Raw genomic sequence first — 14,588 nt, 5'->3', positions numbered from 1 at the left:
AACCTCATCATTTTTAAAATGGGAAACCAAGGCCAATGGGGAAAACAGACTTGCTCAACAGACCAATCCCATCGAGACAGTGCAACTCAAGCAGGGAGAAGGCGTAAGTAGTAGCCTTTTGCCTGCGTTACGCAATTCTTGAAAATGATCGCCACTCATGCGAACAAAACGTCGAAAGACAAAAACTGTACTTCACGTCTGCCAAAAAACCTGAAAACTTTCAAATTTAATTGTAATTTTAAATTAGTGTTATTTAGATTGAATTATTTTCTCATCACATCTTTCAGTTGAAAAGGAGGATATACAAAGGAATACCTAATGCAGTTCGGGGGGAAGTTTGGTGTCGAATTTTAGATGTATTTCAAGTAAAGGAAGAGCAGGAAGGAAAATATATGGTAATTTTCAGTAATTAAATTTTGATGTTTACAAGATTTTGAAAATCTAGTGCATCGTTTCTTTAAATTTAGGTTTTTTACCGGGTTTGATAAAACTAAACTCAATTAATAGATTTTCTCATGTAATCAATTTTTCATTTCGAAAGAGAACCTTTTGTCTTTTTCTATAATATTTTCTGATTCATTAAAAGCAAGTTCTGGCAATGCAACCATCATAAACTTATGCATTGTGCTTTTATTTATGCTGTTTCAGGCCTAAACACCTTAACTTTTATCATGCAAGAGTATGGTAGTACTCCCGACAAACCAGTCACGGCCCAGGCTCTGTCCCTCCAGGGATATAAGCCTTTTACCCTTGCAGGTTGGGTCGCGCTGGGGAGAAAATGGTTCCCATGCCGGGAATCGAACCCGGGCCGCCTGGGTGAAAGCCAGGAATCCTAACCACTAGACCACATGGGATGGTAGTACTCCCAGCATTAGCTGAACTGATTTTCCTCTTTTGATGATCTACTATCCCAGTCTATCAACATTTAAGCAATTTACTGCTACATATTCCATGCCTAAATAGATGAGCTATGCCAGGATAGTGTTGGTGAAACCTAAGAATGTGTGTCTCCATCATTGTATATGTTCTGTGTTTAGTAGATGGTGTCATCTATCTTCAAATTGCCAGCAAGTAGATATGCAACTGAACCTATATGTGTGTTGTGGATCTGCTTATTGCCTTAGCAACACCACTTTTTCAAAGAGATAGCCAACTTGAAGTTGGGAAAATCACAGAAACTTGTATTCAGCCAACCACAGCCATGTGATTGTCAATGCCACCCCTTTTTTAATGATCAACATTCATTACTGCTGAGAGGCTTCATATCAACGTTGGCATGTCTGCATGTGAACCAATTCTTTTTTTCTCACAATGTTGCTCACACAATCTACTCGGAAAAAAGTGAATTTATGTTGGATATACTTACTTTGAATAGAGGTAGCCTCTAAAGTACTGTAATTTCTGGTATACATAGCCCATATTTATGGATTTGTACTATTTGTTACCCACAACTCTCTTAGAGGAAGGATGGATATGGCATGAGACATCTCACCAAGGCATACAACATTAAAAAAACTGTTTCTTGGCAAGCCCACAAGTTATGCAAAGTAAATTATGGTAGTACTTTCTTCCTGAAAATATTACAGGTCAATACAGTTTTATAAGGTCACTAGTAGCATAATTGTGGTATATGGCAAGAAAAAGGAAAAAATAGTCATACTGGGGGCATGTATGAATATCAAAAAAATTTGTTCACTGAAAATTTAGGGTAACAAGTGGGGGTTGGCACTATATCAGGGTTCAACTGTTAGCTATTTTTATTCAATATAGCATGATACAAATAAATATTAAACATATTTTCATTCTTAAATTTTTCATATAATTTATGATCTTTTTGAATGTGTTCAAACAGGAAATGAGGGAGAAATCTAAATTGTTATCACCTGACATAAGACAAATTGACTTGGATGTGAACAGAACATACCGTAATCATATTATGTTTCGTGAACGTTACAGTGTGAAGTGAGTGTGTTTTTTTCTTGAACCTTAATTGGCTGCATTATTCTGCTCTTTTATTTTTAATGTTAGCTGTGTATATAAACAGGATATAGAAATTTAAAATCAATTGATAACTTCAAATGTGTGGGAAAAAGCATTACGTTTTGGTGTTTAAAATCTTCCATATTTATTCATCTAGGTCTGAATCATTCTCTGGGCACTATCAGCAAACTTGTGCTGTTTTTGGAATATCAATTTGGTTCCAGTAGTATCTTCTGAAAATGTGTTTATTGGTTCATACTTTGCAATCCATGCAATTTATTTATCTTTTCCTTCTTGACAATCGTATACTGTCATGGTTAACAATTATTTTTTTATGTAGTGATGACAGACTAGGGTTAGTTCTTGATATGAAATGTAGAAAAAGTCACAAGTGGATGCCTATTTATAGAGAAATATGTGTGACTGGCTGTGTTTCTGAATATTGCCACAAGGTTTAAGGCCAAATACTTCTCAGTGTGCCATCACCACATGATGAATAAGAGCAAAAAAAAAATAGTTAAGTAAAACACAGTTTAAAGAATTTAATTTCGCACGTCAAGTGTTCATAACTCATTACAATGGATACAAATGCAAAATTTCATAAGTACTAGGGTTTTTGAGCAGTAATTCCTTACTGCCCATTCTAGAGAATTTTTGAAAATTTCCAGAGGAATTGAAAATTTTGTAATTTTCTTCTCCAGATTCTTTTTTTTTCTGTCAAAAACCTGGCTTGTTGATTTTTATCTCCAGAATGATAGCATACAGTGTACAGTAATTTCAATTTGTATGGGACTAGGCAGCCCCAGTCCTATCGCCCACTTATGGGGGGGGGGCGCGCTTAGCTATCAACCACTTTTCCAATGATTATAGGTATCTGTTTCCACTGTCCTTTTCCTCAGAATATCCCCTTGTCAATCAAAAATGTGACAATGAAGGTGTGGCAGTGCTGAAAATCGCTTTGCAATACAATAGAACAAAATGGAGCTATGCCCACCAATGTCATGCTTCTAAAATGATGACTTGTATCTCTTTTACAGCCTTTATTCCTCAAAATAGACTCGTCCAAGTTTTGACTAATCTTTTTTCCCATTTTTTTACTCACCCTTTTATGACCCCCTTATAGACACACAAACATCAAACAACAGAAGAGGTATTCAATAACTTATGAACAAAAGAAAAATTAATAGTTTTTGAAATTATATAAAAATTCCTATCCATAGTTTATTCAAGAATACAGTGATACATGCAAGTCTTTTTTTAATTTGACCTTTTTTACTTGTAAAACTAACATTTTGAGTACTTTTTATTGTTTTTTGGTGGTATAATTTATGTTTCTCATAATTCAATGGCCTGGGTAGGGGAGGGGGCATCTGTCTCAGATTATTCAGACTCTGCTGTATGTGTATAGAGTAATTATTATGGGTAGAGAGATTTTCAAGCATCAAAATCTGATTAAAATTATCGCACGAAAGCTGAAATTGGCCACTCATTGTAAAAAGAGTAAATTACAGTGGTGTTAGAGGCGTGTTAAACTGCTTACATCATCAGCACTTCAAGACATAAGCAGTAGAGATGCTAATATTATATATCTCTCTTGCAACAAAGTACTTGAGCAACTGGATTAGTTTTTTGGTTGCCTCATGGCAGCTTTGTTCCTAATTAATAGTCGCTTACTATTTAGCTCCCTCATCAAAAAAAGAAGGGGATGGAACTTGAGCCTTTGATCTTTTTTTTAAATTTTTTACAATGTAAATTTCTTAAAAAATTAACATAGTGGACAAACATTATGACCCACTGGCTTGTTTCAAGAGAAGGGGGTACTACTTTATATATATATAAAAATTGATTTTCTGTGTGTGTGTATATGTATGTTCTCTATACAAATCTACAATTTTAGATTGATCATCCCCAAATTTTGCATATATACCAAATGGGACCCGACTCAAACGATAGGCTACTTTAAAATTTTGTCAGAGCAGGGCAAGTGCCCCGAATGGGCAAAAAACTGTCGGGCAACAATGGTTTTAGGGCCTCAACAATCACTTTTTGAACGTTTACTTTGGTTACCGTGGTTCCCTAGCAATGCGTTTCAGACGTGTATATGACTTTACAACGGTTTGTCACTTCTTTAATCCTGTTACCATATGTATAATAGTTTATGCCTTTATAATGGTTTGCTACTTTTTCAATACTCCCAGTAATGAGGCTTTTTGAATAGACGTCATAATCATCATCACATTGCTTTGAGGAAAAGGGTGATCCTCATAGGAATCGGTGTTAAAATTGCCGATTTTAATGTAGAAATGCTGATATTTGGTGGGGTTTTCCGCCACATCAATAATTTTAAAAATTGTATTGAATTCTCGATTTCTGAGATATATATTGAGTTTGCTTAGGGATATACGAAGCCCAGTAGATTAAATATGAAGTAATTAGCCGGACCTACTTTTGAGTTGGATATTCATTCAATAACATTGATTTAAACTTTTTATTTATATCTTCTCAAGCATGAAAATTAATGTCTCCGTATTGTCTTTTGATATTCAACTGCATAAATTCATGTAGGTTACAATATTTTAAAATTAATTATGGCCCCGTAAAAAGTACATCGAAAAAATTCCACAGTTTTAATTATGCATTTTTGAAAGCAGAAACAGGCAGATGGATAACTTAAAGTTCGGGGGGGGGGGGAGAACCTGGGAGGCCGGGCATTATGGCTAGTTCTTAATATTTTACGAAAACTAAATATCACTAGGAATTCTCAGGAAATGCAATTTCTCCTGATTCTTGAAGGTTACAAAATGTTGGGAATTCGGAAACTAAAATAAGTACCATTATATGTTTATGATGATTCTTTTAATCTCATTCATGTCTATCATGACTGGTGATTTACAAGGAAAAAATTATCAATTTTTTTATAATTAGTTACAAATGAAGCTATCTAATATTTAGTAGCATTAACATTTGAATTGAATGTGCAGAGTACACCTTAGTAGATTGATGGAAAATATCAATAAAATAATTCTTCATGCACTTCATGCATATATTAAATTCATCATAGTACATTACTGACCAGGGATGATGTCAAGACATTGTTTTTCGTTTCGCAGTAGAGTGTTGTCTTCGAGCAGTGACTTCTGGATCTGCATCTACAATATGCTACTCTGTCTTGTTGCTGTGGTAATGGCTGCATCAGTGCCTACAAAGTAGATATCACCATGTGATCATAGGCATAGTATCAGTCAACTTTGCACCAATCAATTTGTATATCATATAATTTACGTAAATGTTGGTTTTTTAGAAATTGGAGGCAATGTTTACCTATATCTGTCTTCACCACAACACTTAAGTTTGTTGATATATGAATTAAAATTCTTTTTATATTTACCTTGATTGTTTGACCATCACGAGTAAAATAAACTAATTATTCAACACTTTTTATTTGACCATGTTGCTCTCAAGCAAAATGGATTTCTTATATTTTCCTAGTACAGTCAATTTATATTTTGAGCTTGTTTTGGCATTGATGCTTTTAAAGAACTCCTAAACATTTGGTTTTTACTTGTGAACTGTGCATGAAGTTTCTACTGCACATATCTCATACTTTCGATAAATCAATACAAAATACAATACAATACAAAATACAATACAATACAAATGCAACGCCATAACAGGCAAAATGCTCAACGAGGTGGCTGATAAAAAGATGCCAACTTGTTGCAAGTGAGCACAATTGTTAACCCTTGAATTTTAGAATGAAATATTACTTGTGGAAGAGAAATATATTGATGTGCATTCCTAAACAGTAATACAAATATATAGGGGGCCGTTCAAGTATTATGTCAGCAGATGTTTAGCAATTTTGACCCCCCTTCAGCAAAATTTTGTCGTCTCTGCCTCCTAGCACATATTGGGATTAGAGACATATGCAGGGGGCCTTTTATGCCCTCCAGATGATTAAAAATTTATTTTTTGACGCAAAAAATATATTTTTTAAAAATTTAAATTTTGAAAGAAAATACATTTATATATTATATGTTATATATGTTTATATATGTAAAATCTTACACCAATAATGAAACTCCAAAAAAGAGCAATAAGACTCATCACAAGTGACTATTTGACTCCTTCAAAACAACTTTTTCACAGTCTTGGAATCCTTCCACTACTTCAGCTTTATTTCTACAAATCTACTATAATTATTTTTAAATGACAATTTCCTTTACCTCTGAACAATTCCCGTTTCTCAAATAGATTGAACAATATCTACTCTCTACCACTTATCCATAAAACTCTTCTGAAGAAGCATTTTACTTACCTCATCCTGAAATTTTGCAACTCTTTACCACCTGATATCCTTAACATTACCAATTTATTACCTTTCAAAAGACACATGAAGCAATATCTTTTTTCAATCAGTGACATCGAGAGTTTCTTTTTGATTTGCCTATGCTCCTCAATCACTTAAATTATGAATCTATTTGATCTTAAGCATTGCAACATTATATTGATTTTTATTTGCATATACACTGCTGGCCACCGTAAATGCAACACCCTGAAGGATGCATGCAAATAATATGAAATTTACAAGATGCATTAGCGGAGGTGAGATATGCAAATGATTAGAATTTCAGCGCAGACGCACATCACGCGCGCCTGTGGCGCCACTTCAAAGCGCTATTTAAGGCTTGGAGATTTCGACGATTTGAAGTACGGCAATTGTGTTTTTCTTGTGGTTTTTTCAAAAAAACGATCAATTATGCCTCGTAGAAAACAGCGATCATCTTTTGATCAAGTATCCGAGTTCGACAGAGGAAGGATAGTGGCCTACCGAGATTGTGGATTATCTTTCAGGAAAATCGGTAGTCGTGTTGGACGAAACCAAACAACTGTAATGCGGATATGTGATCGTTGGATGCAGGAGGGTACAACGGACCGACGTGTTCGATCGCATCCGCCTCAGTGCACCACTTCACGTGATGACAAGCGTATTGTGCGTATGGCAGTGACGGATCGCTCAGCCACATCACGAACCATAGCACAGCACATTCAGTCTGTACCGCATCATCCAGTGTCTGCACGTACCATTCGACGCCGTTTACAGCAGAGTGGTCTGTCCGCAAGACGTCCATTGCTTCGTCTACCCTTGACGCAGAACCACAGACGTCTCCGCCGCCAATGGTACGATGAAAGAAGGATGTGGACAGCACAATGGAATGAAATTGTCTTTACTGACGAGTCACGCTTCTGTCTGCAACACCACGATGGTCAGATTCGAGTCTGGAGACACCGTGGAGAGAGGATGCTGAACAGCTGCGTTATGCACTGCCACACTGGTCCTGCACCGGGTATTATGGTACGGGGCGGTATTGGATATCACTCTCGCACTCCTCTAGTACGCATTGCCGGTACTTTAAAAAGCCAGCGCTACATCTCCGAGGTGTTGGAGCCAGTTGTCCTTCCTTACCTTCAGGGCTTGCCCACAGCCATATTTCAACAGGATAATGCGCGACCACACGTGGCACGCATTGTCCAAAGGTTCTTCGTCAATCGCCAGATTGAATTGCTTCCCTGGCCAGCTCGCTCTCCGGATCTTTCGCCGATAGAAAACATGTGGTCCATGGTTGCTCAACGATTGACCCAGATTACATCCCCAGCTGCCACACCAGATCAACTTTGGCAACGCGTGGATGCTGCTTGGTCTGCTGTACCCCAAGAACACATCCAAAGTTTCTTTGAATCAATGCCGAGGCATGTGGCAGCGGTGATCTCCAACAATGGCGGCTACTGATTTTGGCAGGAACCACACTTCACAGAAGTCTATAAATTTAATCATTTGATGCTTGGTCAACATGTTATCTACAAAATAAATATTGTTGCGATATCTCTTGTCTTTCTTGGTGTTGCAATTTGGGTGGCCAGCAGTGTACTTACCTGAAAATCATGCAATGTGTATTTCATAAAATTGCACTCCTTGCTGTTGCTAAAAATACTACAAATTATGTGAAAGATTTTTTTGAAACCCCCTTCCCATTTTGTGTGTGTATGTGTTTTTCTAATATTTCGTTTTTCCATTTTAGTTTGTTGATGTTGTTTACTAATAAGTAACTGTGTTCCTTATTATTCATTATAAATTTGCAATGTATCATCCAGTATGGGTCTCTAGACACCTTGGCTGATTTTTTGTTTCATCTTGTATTTATGCAAAAAATTAAAACAATAACAATAAACAGTGTTATTATAATCAATTTCTGTTAATTTCAATGCTATTTGAAGGCTAAGAACTTAAAATTTATTTTTATGAAATTCATTGCAACCCACCCACTAAGTCATATATGCTAAACCCACGACCCACAGACCAGATGTGGCCTGTTGCCACCTCAAACCTAATATTGTAAAAATCAACTATGTGGTACATTTACAGATCACTTAAGTGACCCCTGGCACAATTCCAGAACACTTAAGCGGTCGGTGGCACATTTAAAGATCCTTTGAGTAACATGTGGCACAGTTTTAGAGCACTTAAACAGCCCCCAGTGCAGTTCTACATCACTCAAGTTACCCACTTCACAAATATGGATCACTTGAAAGATGTGCCACACAGTTCCTGAGCACGTAAGCGGCCCGTACACATTTCCAGACACTTGAGGGATCTGCAGAATATTTAGAGATCACTAAAGTGGCTCTGTAGAGGACTTATCGCTAGGGAGAATGTTAGTTCAGATGTTAGTTCACAAACTAGCGCAGGGTTTTTCTAATTTTTTGCATACAGAGTAAGATGCCATTAAGAATATTTCATATTTTTTTTTATAAAGGGTGGTTTATAACATAAGAATTCATTCAAACCTTTCTCCCCCCCTCCCCCCCCCCATTGTCGTCAAAAGTCAGCAAATGCAAACCCCTTCCTTTTATCAATGCTGATGTAATACTTGAATGACCCCATTTGCCACAACAGGCAAAATGCCCAACGGGGAGGAGGGCGAAGCAAGGTTGTTTGAACAAAGTTTTATAAATTTAATAATGATAATGGTTGAAAATGCTTCTAATGCAGACTTTTAAGACACTTCAAAAGAAAAAAAATTTGTCCAAAAATGTTTTTTGTAGGAGAAAAAAATTGACCCACAAGTGCTTTTATACTAACTGTACATGCACCTTATGGAAATTCCTCTGAGAAATTTCTAATGAATTGGCATATGCTAGAACGTATTGAGTTGCGTTTTTATACTACGTGTGAGAAGAACTACTGACCATACACTTGGAAATTTTTCATCAGGCAGCTAGTAAATACTTTTACAGTTTCAGAGGCAATGAACTCTCATGTGCACCGACAAAGAGCAGCAAAGCAAGAACAGAAGAATGCCAGAATATTTGGTTGAGTGAAGCAAGACATTTCATCGAATCTTGCCATTTCATCTCAATTTTGTTGTACCAGTGAAGACAAAACTGACCTGCAATGCTTCAGAAGATATTTTGATGTGAATCTTGTAAATGAAATAGTATATCAGATTTACTTGTCTTCTATGCAATCAATAGATTTAAGCACTATAAATACATAGATTTGCGATCAACATGAGTGCAAAGAAACAAACCGAGTCAAAAGTTCCTAGGAGTAATTGCAGATAATATTATGAATGCTAGCAAGAAAAGAAAACTAGGCAATCTTTGGATGTGGAACCAAAAAACCTAAGAAGTAGTTAACATATTCCATATGCAAGACACTCAGTATGATTAGTATGACCACTGGCCTGAACATGGACCAAAGGGATGATGCAGATTCTGCAAAAATGGCTACTCAACTGTGTTTTGCACAAAATGTAAAATGGTCTGTGTTGTGTGCAGGGTCGTTTGGTTTAAACCTTGGTTTTAACCAAGTGGTTTTTTTTAAAAAACCAGTTTGGTTTTTTTCAAAAAATCAAATAAAAGTGGCCTAAATATTATTTTTTTCCTTGAAAAATATTATATTGGTTCATTATTAGCCAAAATGTTTCATTTTTACCACATTTTATATCCTTGGGGTACATTCTGATGGTATATCTTTAAATGACATAAGATTTTATAAGTGGTTTTTTTCAAAAAGTCTCATAAAAGTGGCCAGAATATATATATATTTTTCATATGAAGTATCTTAGTTATTTAAAGTTATATACAAAAGCCAAAATTTCTCATTCTTGCAACATTTTCTAACCTTTGGCTACATTCTGATGATCTATATATCTTTAGCAAATTCATGAATAAGGATTACATCACACATCTAAATGTAGTGGTGTATTATCTGACAAGGTTTCTTTTTCCCTTCACAAAGAAGCAGCTACAGTAGTGACACCATCATGCTAGGGGCAGGTGGTCCTATAATCCAATAAAGACACCAGCTGTCCTTAAAGGACAAAGACTAGTGTACTAATAGTTGCATTACCTCGCATACATTTTCATTTTTTTTCCACATAAGAAGTAGCACATCTCCTCTCCCAGTTTTAATATTCAATAGTAATTTTTTTTTATACTTTCACTGTTAAGCCCAGTTAATCAAGGTTCTACTGTATAGTAGTAACAGATTTATGAAAAATAATCAGCTATATACAGGGTGATTATAATTTGAAGTTTTCATTCCAAAACTATTCAATAAGAACTACTGGTCAGAATGACTTGAAAATTTGCATAGATACTCCTGAAGCAATGGAAATTTCTTTAACAAAAGGAAAAAGTGCAAGTAGTGCAAAATGTGCAAGTAGATGATGCTGTACTTGGCCAGCAGTATAATCTATTTTGTGCAACCACATCATTTCGGCACTTCCACAGCATCAGTGTGTGGATAGAACTTCTATCAAGATACACATTGCAATACCAGTAAAGCAGCTGCTGAAGACCCATTTTGACAGGATGCACCTTAATCCTTGAAACTTCTGGCTGTGGGGTATCTCAAAATGTTATAAACAGTGGTCAGATTGCAAACTTTGGTGAATTGCAATCTCCAGCACATCCCCTATATGTTAGAAGTTCCTCAGGAATATTAATGTGGGGGTGCGTTAGTAGTATATACTTAAAAGGTATATTTTTAAAAGAGATAATAATGAACAAATGAAGTTCCAGATATGATAATTAATGAAGCGAGAGCATAAATATGATCATTTTCATATCTGGAGCCCTCTATTACATGATCATATCTGGGCCCCGGGGCCCAGATTATGATCATGTATATACTACTCGCGTTTGATTTAATAAAGCTGAATTGCAAGAACATCCACATCATGACTATGGCATACTCCGATCAGTTGTTGAACAAAAATTTTTCTGCTTTCAACCTCATAGCTAGAACACGGTAGACAACATATTTAACATTTCTTAAGTAAGTTGTAGTTATTTTTCAATTACTTCTTTTTTTGTGATGTTTCCATGAATTATGAAATAGTTCCGTCAATTATGAAAGTTATCATTTTGCCATGACTGGCTATTGTTTCCATTCTGCGAGCAAATTTCCCACATGTTGGATGATGTCATTAATTTTACATTTTTAAGTATTTTTTCCCATTTATCAAATAAAATTGAATTTTTTCAGGAACATTCATGTCAATTTTCAAGTCATTCTGACAATCGTTCTTCTTTTACAGTGTTTTGAATCAGAACCTTAGTTATAATCACCCTGTATATCGTAAATCATTGCTAATTAATCTGCATTATTTATGCCTCATTATATTCACCTAATTTTTATTACTTTTTGCAAAATATCTTCCTAATTAAGTATACTGAAAATAACTGGAGAAAAACCTTTATATATTATATGATTAATAACATTAAAATAATTTTCAAACACACAGTAATCCATTGAGTTAAGCAAAAAATAATTAAATTGCAAAAGGTTGGTTTTTGTTGAAATGCAAGAAATATTTATTGATTAATTAGTATGGGAATAGTGTTAATTACATTAATAAACATTTTATTTTAATTAATTATTAGAAGTTTGAATGATTTTTCAGAAATTTTATTGTTTTTAATGTTAATACTATTTAAAACAAAAAAAACTGGTTTAAACCAAAAAAACCCGGTTTTTTGGTTTTTTTACCAACCCTGGTTCTGTGCCACATAGAAACTGTTTCAAATATCTCCATATCAAACTGTAAAGTGCTAAAATAATATGTACCCTATTATATTCAAATTCAATTTGAAAAAAACTTGAATTCTTATTTATTTTTATGTAATTATGTTTTTTTCTTATTTCGCTCAATAACAATATCTGATTAACAAAATACATGCCACTTTTTGTAAATGAAGAGGGAATAGTCCATATATAATCTGAGAACAGAAATACAGTATATTATACTGTATAATATACAGCATCCATTCTAACATCCACAAATTCACATTTTTTCTGTCTGTAATTTTCTGTAAAAAGTTTTCATACGTAGGATAAATTCCTAATTCCCTTGATCGAGACTTTTTGAGAAATCTTTTGCTTTCTCTTGAATGATCCTGATGATGGGATGGAGTGAGATCGAGGGATTTGAACCACAAGAGTTGCTTCATCTACATCACTGAATTCTGATTTCTTATGCATTTTCTGCTTGGTTCATAAGAAGATTCAAATGCTGAAAAAAAAAGTTTCCCCATTTTTAGCAAATGTTGAAATGGTGTTCCATGCAAGTCCATATTCTTCGGCAAGTTCACTCTGAGTTTTTCCTGATTCTAGTTTTTTAAAAATTTCAACTTTTGATTTTAAAGTTAAAGTATGAAGTTCGTCTGGAGCCATTGCATTCATGGCCGTCGATACTCACAATGACATATTCAGCATCTAACCAGGCTTTAGCTCTTTTTCTTTTTACTCCTTTTCCAAGAAATCGTAAAACCAAGTTCCGCCAAAAACATTCTCTGCAACAGACAATATCAAAACTCACGATAAGATTTTTATCCCTACACCACACTTTAGGGATCATCCACTCTTCTTTTGGCCTTGAAAAGAATGAAAAACCTGTCCTGGAAACGCCACTAAAATGATAGGCCGGCCAAGAGGATTCAAACATTCATTCTTCACATACACACCCCCCCCCTCACCCACAGTGCATAAAAGGGACCCATCATATAGAACAAAGAAACAACGGATTATCGAAGTACCCACGGACAACATTAAAAAATTCGTAGAATGGTAACACGGGCAATTGTAAAAACCACTCTTGATAAAGGGACAAAAATCATAGTCGTCTTAAGCGTAGTTAAGCCAAACGTGTTGAGCTAGAGAGTTTCCCCTTTGGTGAATATAAAATTTTTTTTATCTTCACATGATTGTTTTAGGCTGGACCGAATCCAGTGATTATCTGAACATAATTTTTTTTATTTGTGTAACAGTTCTGAAGATAAAATGTATTATTTCATTAAAAATTGTCACTTGAGTATAAAAGGACACACACTCTTTGTCCCTCACACTGTATGTGTTTGTTGGGAAATCTGGAATATTAGATGATTTAGATGTCCGAGTGATCTCTCGAGCTCAACAACAGATTCCTTGGGTTTTTTGATTCTTGTAAAATTTTGGGTGATTCTGAATTTGAGTGAGTTCTTTTGAAAATATTTTCTTTGCTTTGTATGAGAGAGAGAAGACCATTGATCCAGAGAAGACAAATCACCATGTTTAAGGTCTTTTGTTCAGTCATGCATGAAACGCTTCCGTACAAGAAAAAAGAAAGATTTTTTAAAATTTCTTTTCTCTCGTCGTTCGTTACCCATAAAAATATCTTTTTTTTAGAAAAACAGATTTTCGTCTTCAGAATATTCGGAGTCATTGTTGTGATTCAAAAATTAATTGCATTAATCTAGAATTGAATTAAATTTCAAACCTGTGAATCTTTCAATTATAATTTTTTTTTTTCTCATTCCGTTTCCTCTGTATTATTTCGAGTGCTTAAGGGAAATTTGTTGTCGTTAAAATCTTGTGAGGGCAATAAATATTGAAATAATGTGATATGGTTGAAATTGGTCTCTGTCATCGAGGGCATAATTTGACATTTTGTTTTAGATTTTCCTTTGTCTAGGTTCAAATTTTTTGGAATATCATGAAACAAGAATATTTACATATGATGTCAGGTGTCGTTGGACAGCTTGTTTTATTTCCCAAATCGAGGTGTTAATTTCAAAAATGTACGATGTAAAATTTGTGATTTCAAGAACTTTGAAATTTAATTTTTTTTTGTAAAACTTCATGCCTTTTTTGCTTGTTCCAAAAACCTGTCATTGGTGGAGTCTATAGTCCGTTTCAGGTTAACTTTGCAGTGAAGAGAAAGGTCGACTGAAGTTGATTTTCTGCGGTTCCCAACTTCGAGGTGCGAATGCAAGCCAATCCCCCCATTAAAAAGTTGCCGCAGAGAGCGACAGGCCAACAACGGTAAAATTTTCAAACATTACACTTCAATCATAGTTCGAAAAATATGTGGTAGATGGCAGCAAACTATAACAAGCATTACACGGAAACAAGCTTCACGTTAGGTTCACATCAGGGATACACATATTCCAACATGTACTAATTCGTTAGAAGTTCTGCAAAGGAATATGGACGAGGTACATGTGTGGTTTAGTAGTAGTAGTGAAGAGAAAGGTAGAGAGTGTATTCCTTTGCCGCAAAATAT

General features: G+C 35.1%; 1 protein-coding gene and 1 non-coding gene across 4 annotated transcripts in view; one reads left to right on the top strand and one right to left on the bottom strand.

The window, feature by feature from the left end:
* Positions 1-14,588, top strand: part of LOC149073973 (USP6 N-terminal-like protein) — a 152,108-nt gene that overhangs the window by 94,889 nt on the left and 42,631 nt on the right. For all 3 annotated transcript variants that reach the window (XM_089246786.1, XM_089246787.1, XM_089246788.1), the window contains 2 exons: positions 288-395; positions 1,853-1,962. In XM_089246786.1, the coding sequence (XP_089102912.1) occupies positions 288-395; positions 1,853-1,962 (218 nt within the window). The remainder of the gene's footprint in view (positions 1-287; positions 396-1,852; positions 1,963-14,588) is intronic.
* On the bottom strand, positions 783-854 carry TRNAE-UUC (transfer RNA glutamic acid (anticodon UUC)). Its single transcript has one exon. It is a non-coding gene; the product is annotated as a tRNA-Glu (tRNA).

This window comes from Pholcus phalangioides, unplaced genomic scaffold (genome assembly GCF_987345545.1).
Source record: "Pholcus phalangioides strain wild (caught in Gottingen) unplaced genomic scaffold, Ppha-v1.0 ptg000017l_1, whole genome shotgun sequence".
In the NCBI taxonomy this organism is placed as follows: domain Eukaryota; kingdom Metazoa; phylum Arthropoda; class Arachnida; order Araneae; family Pholcidae; genus Pholcus; species Pholcus phalangioides.
This window is presented reverse-complemented; position numbering and strand designations above follow the sequence as displayed.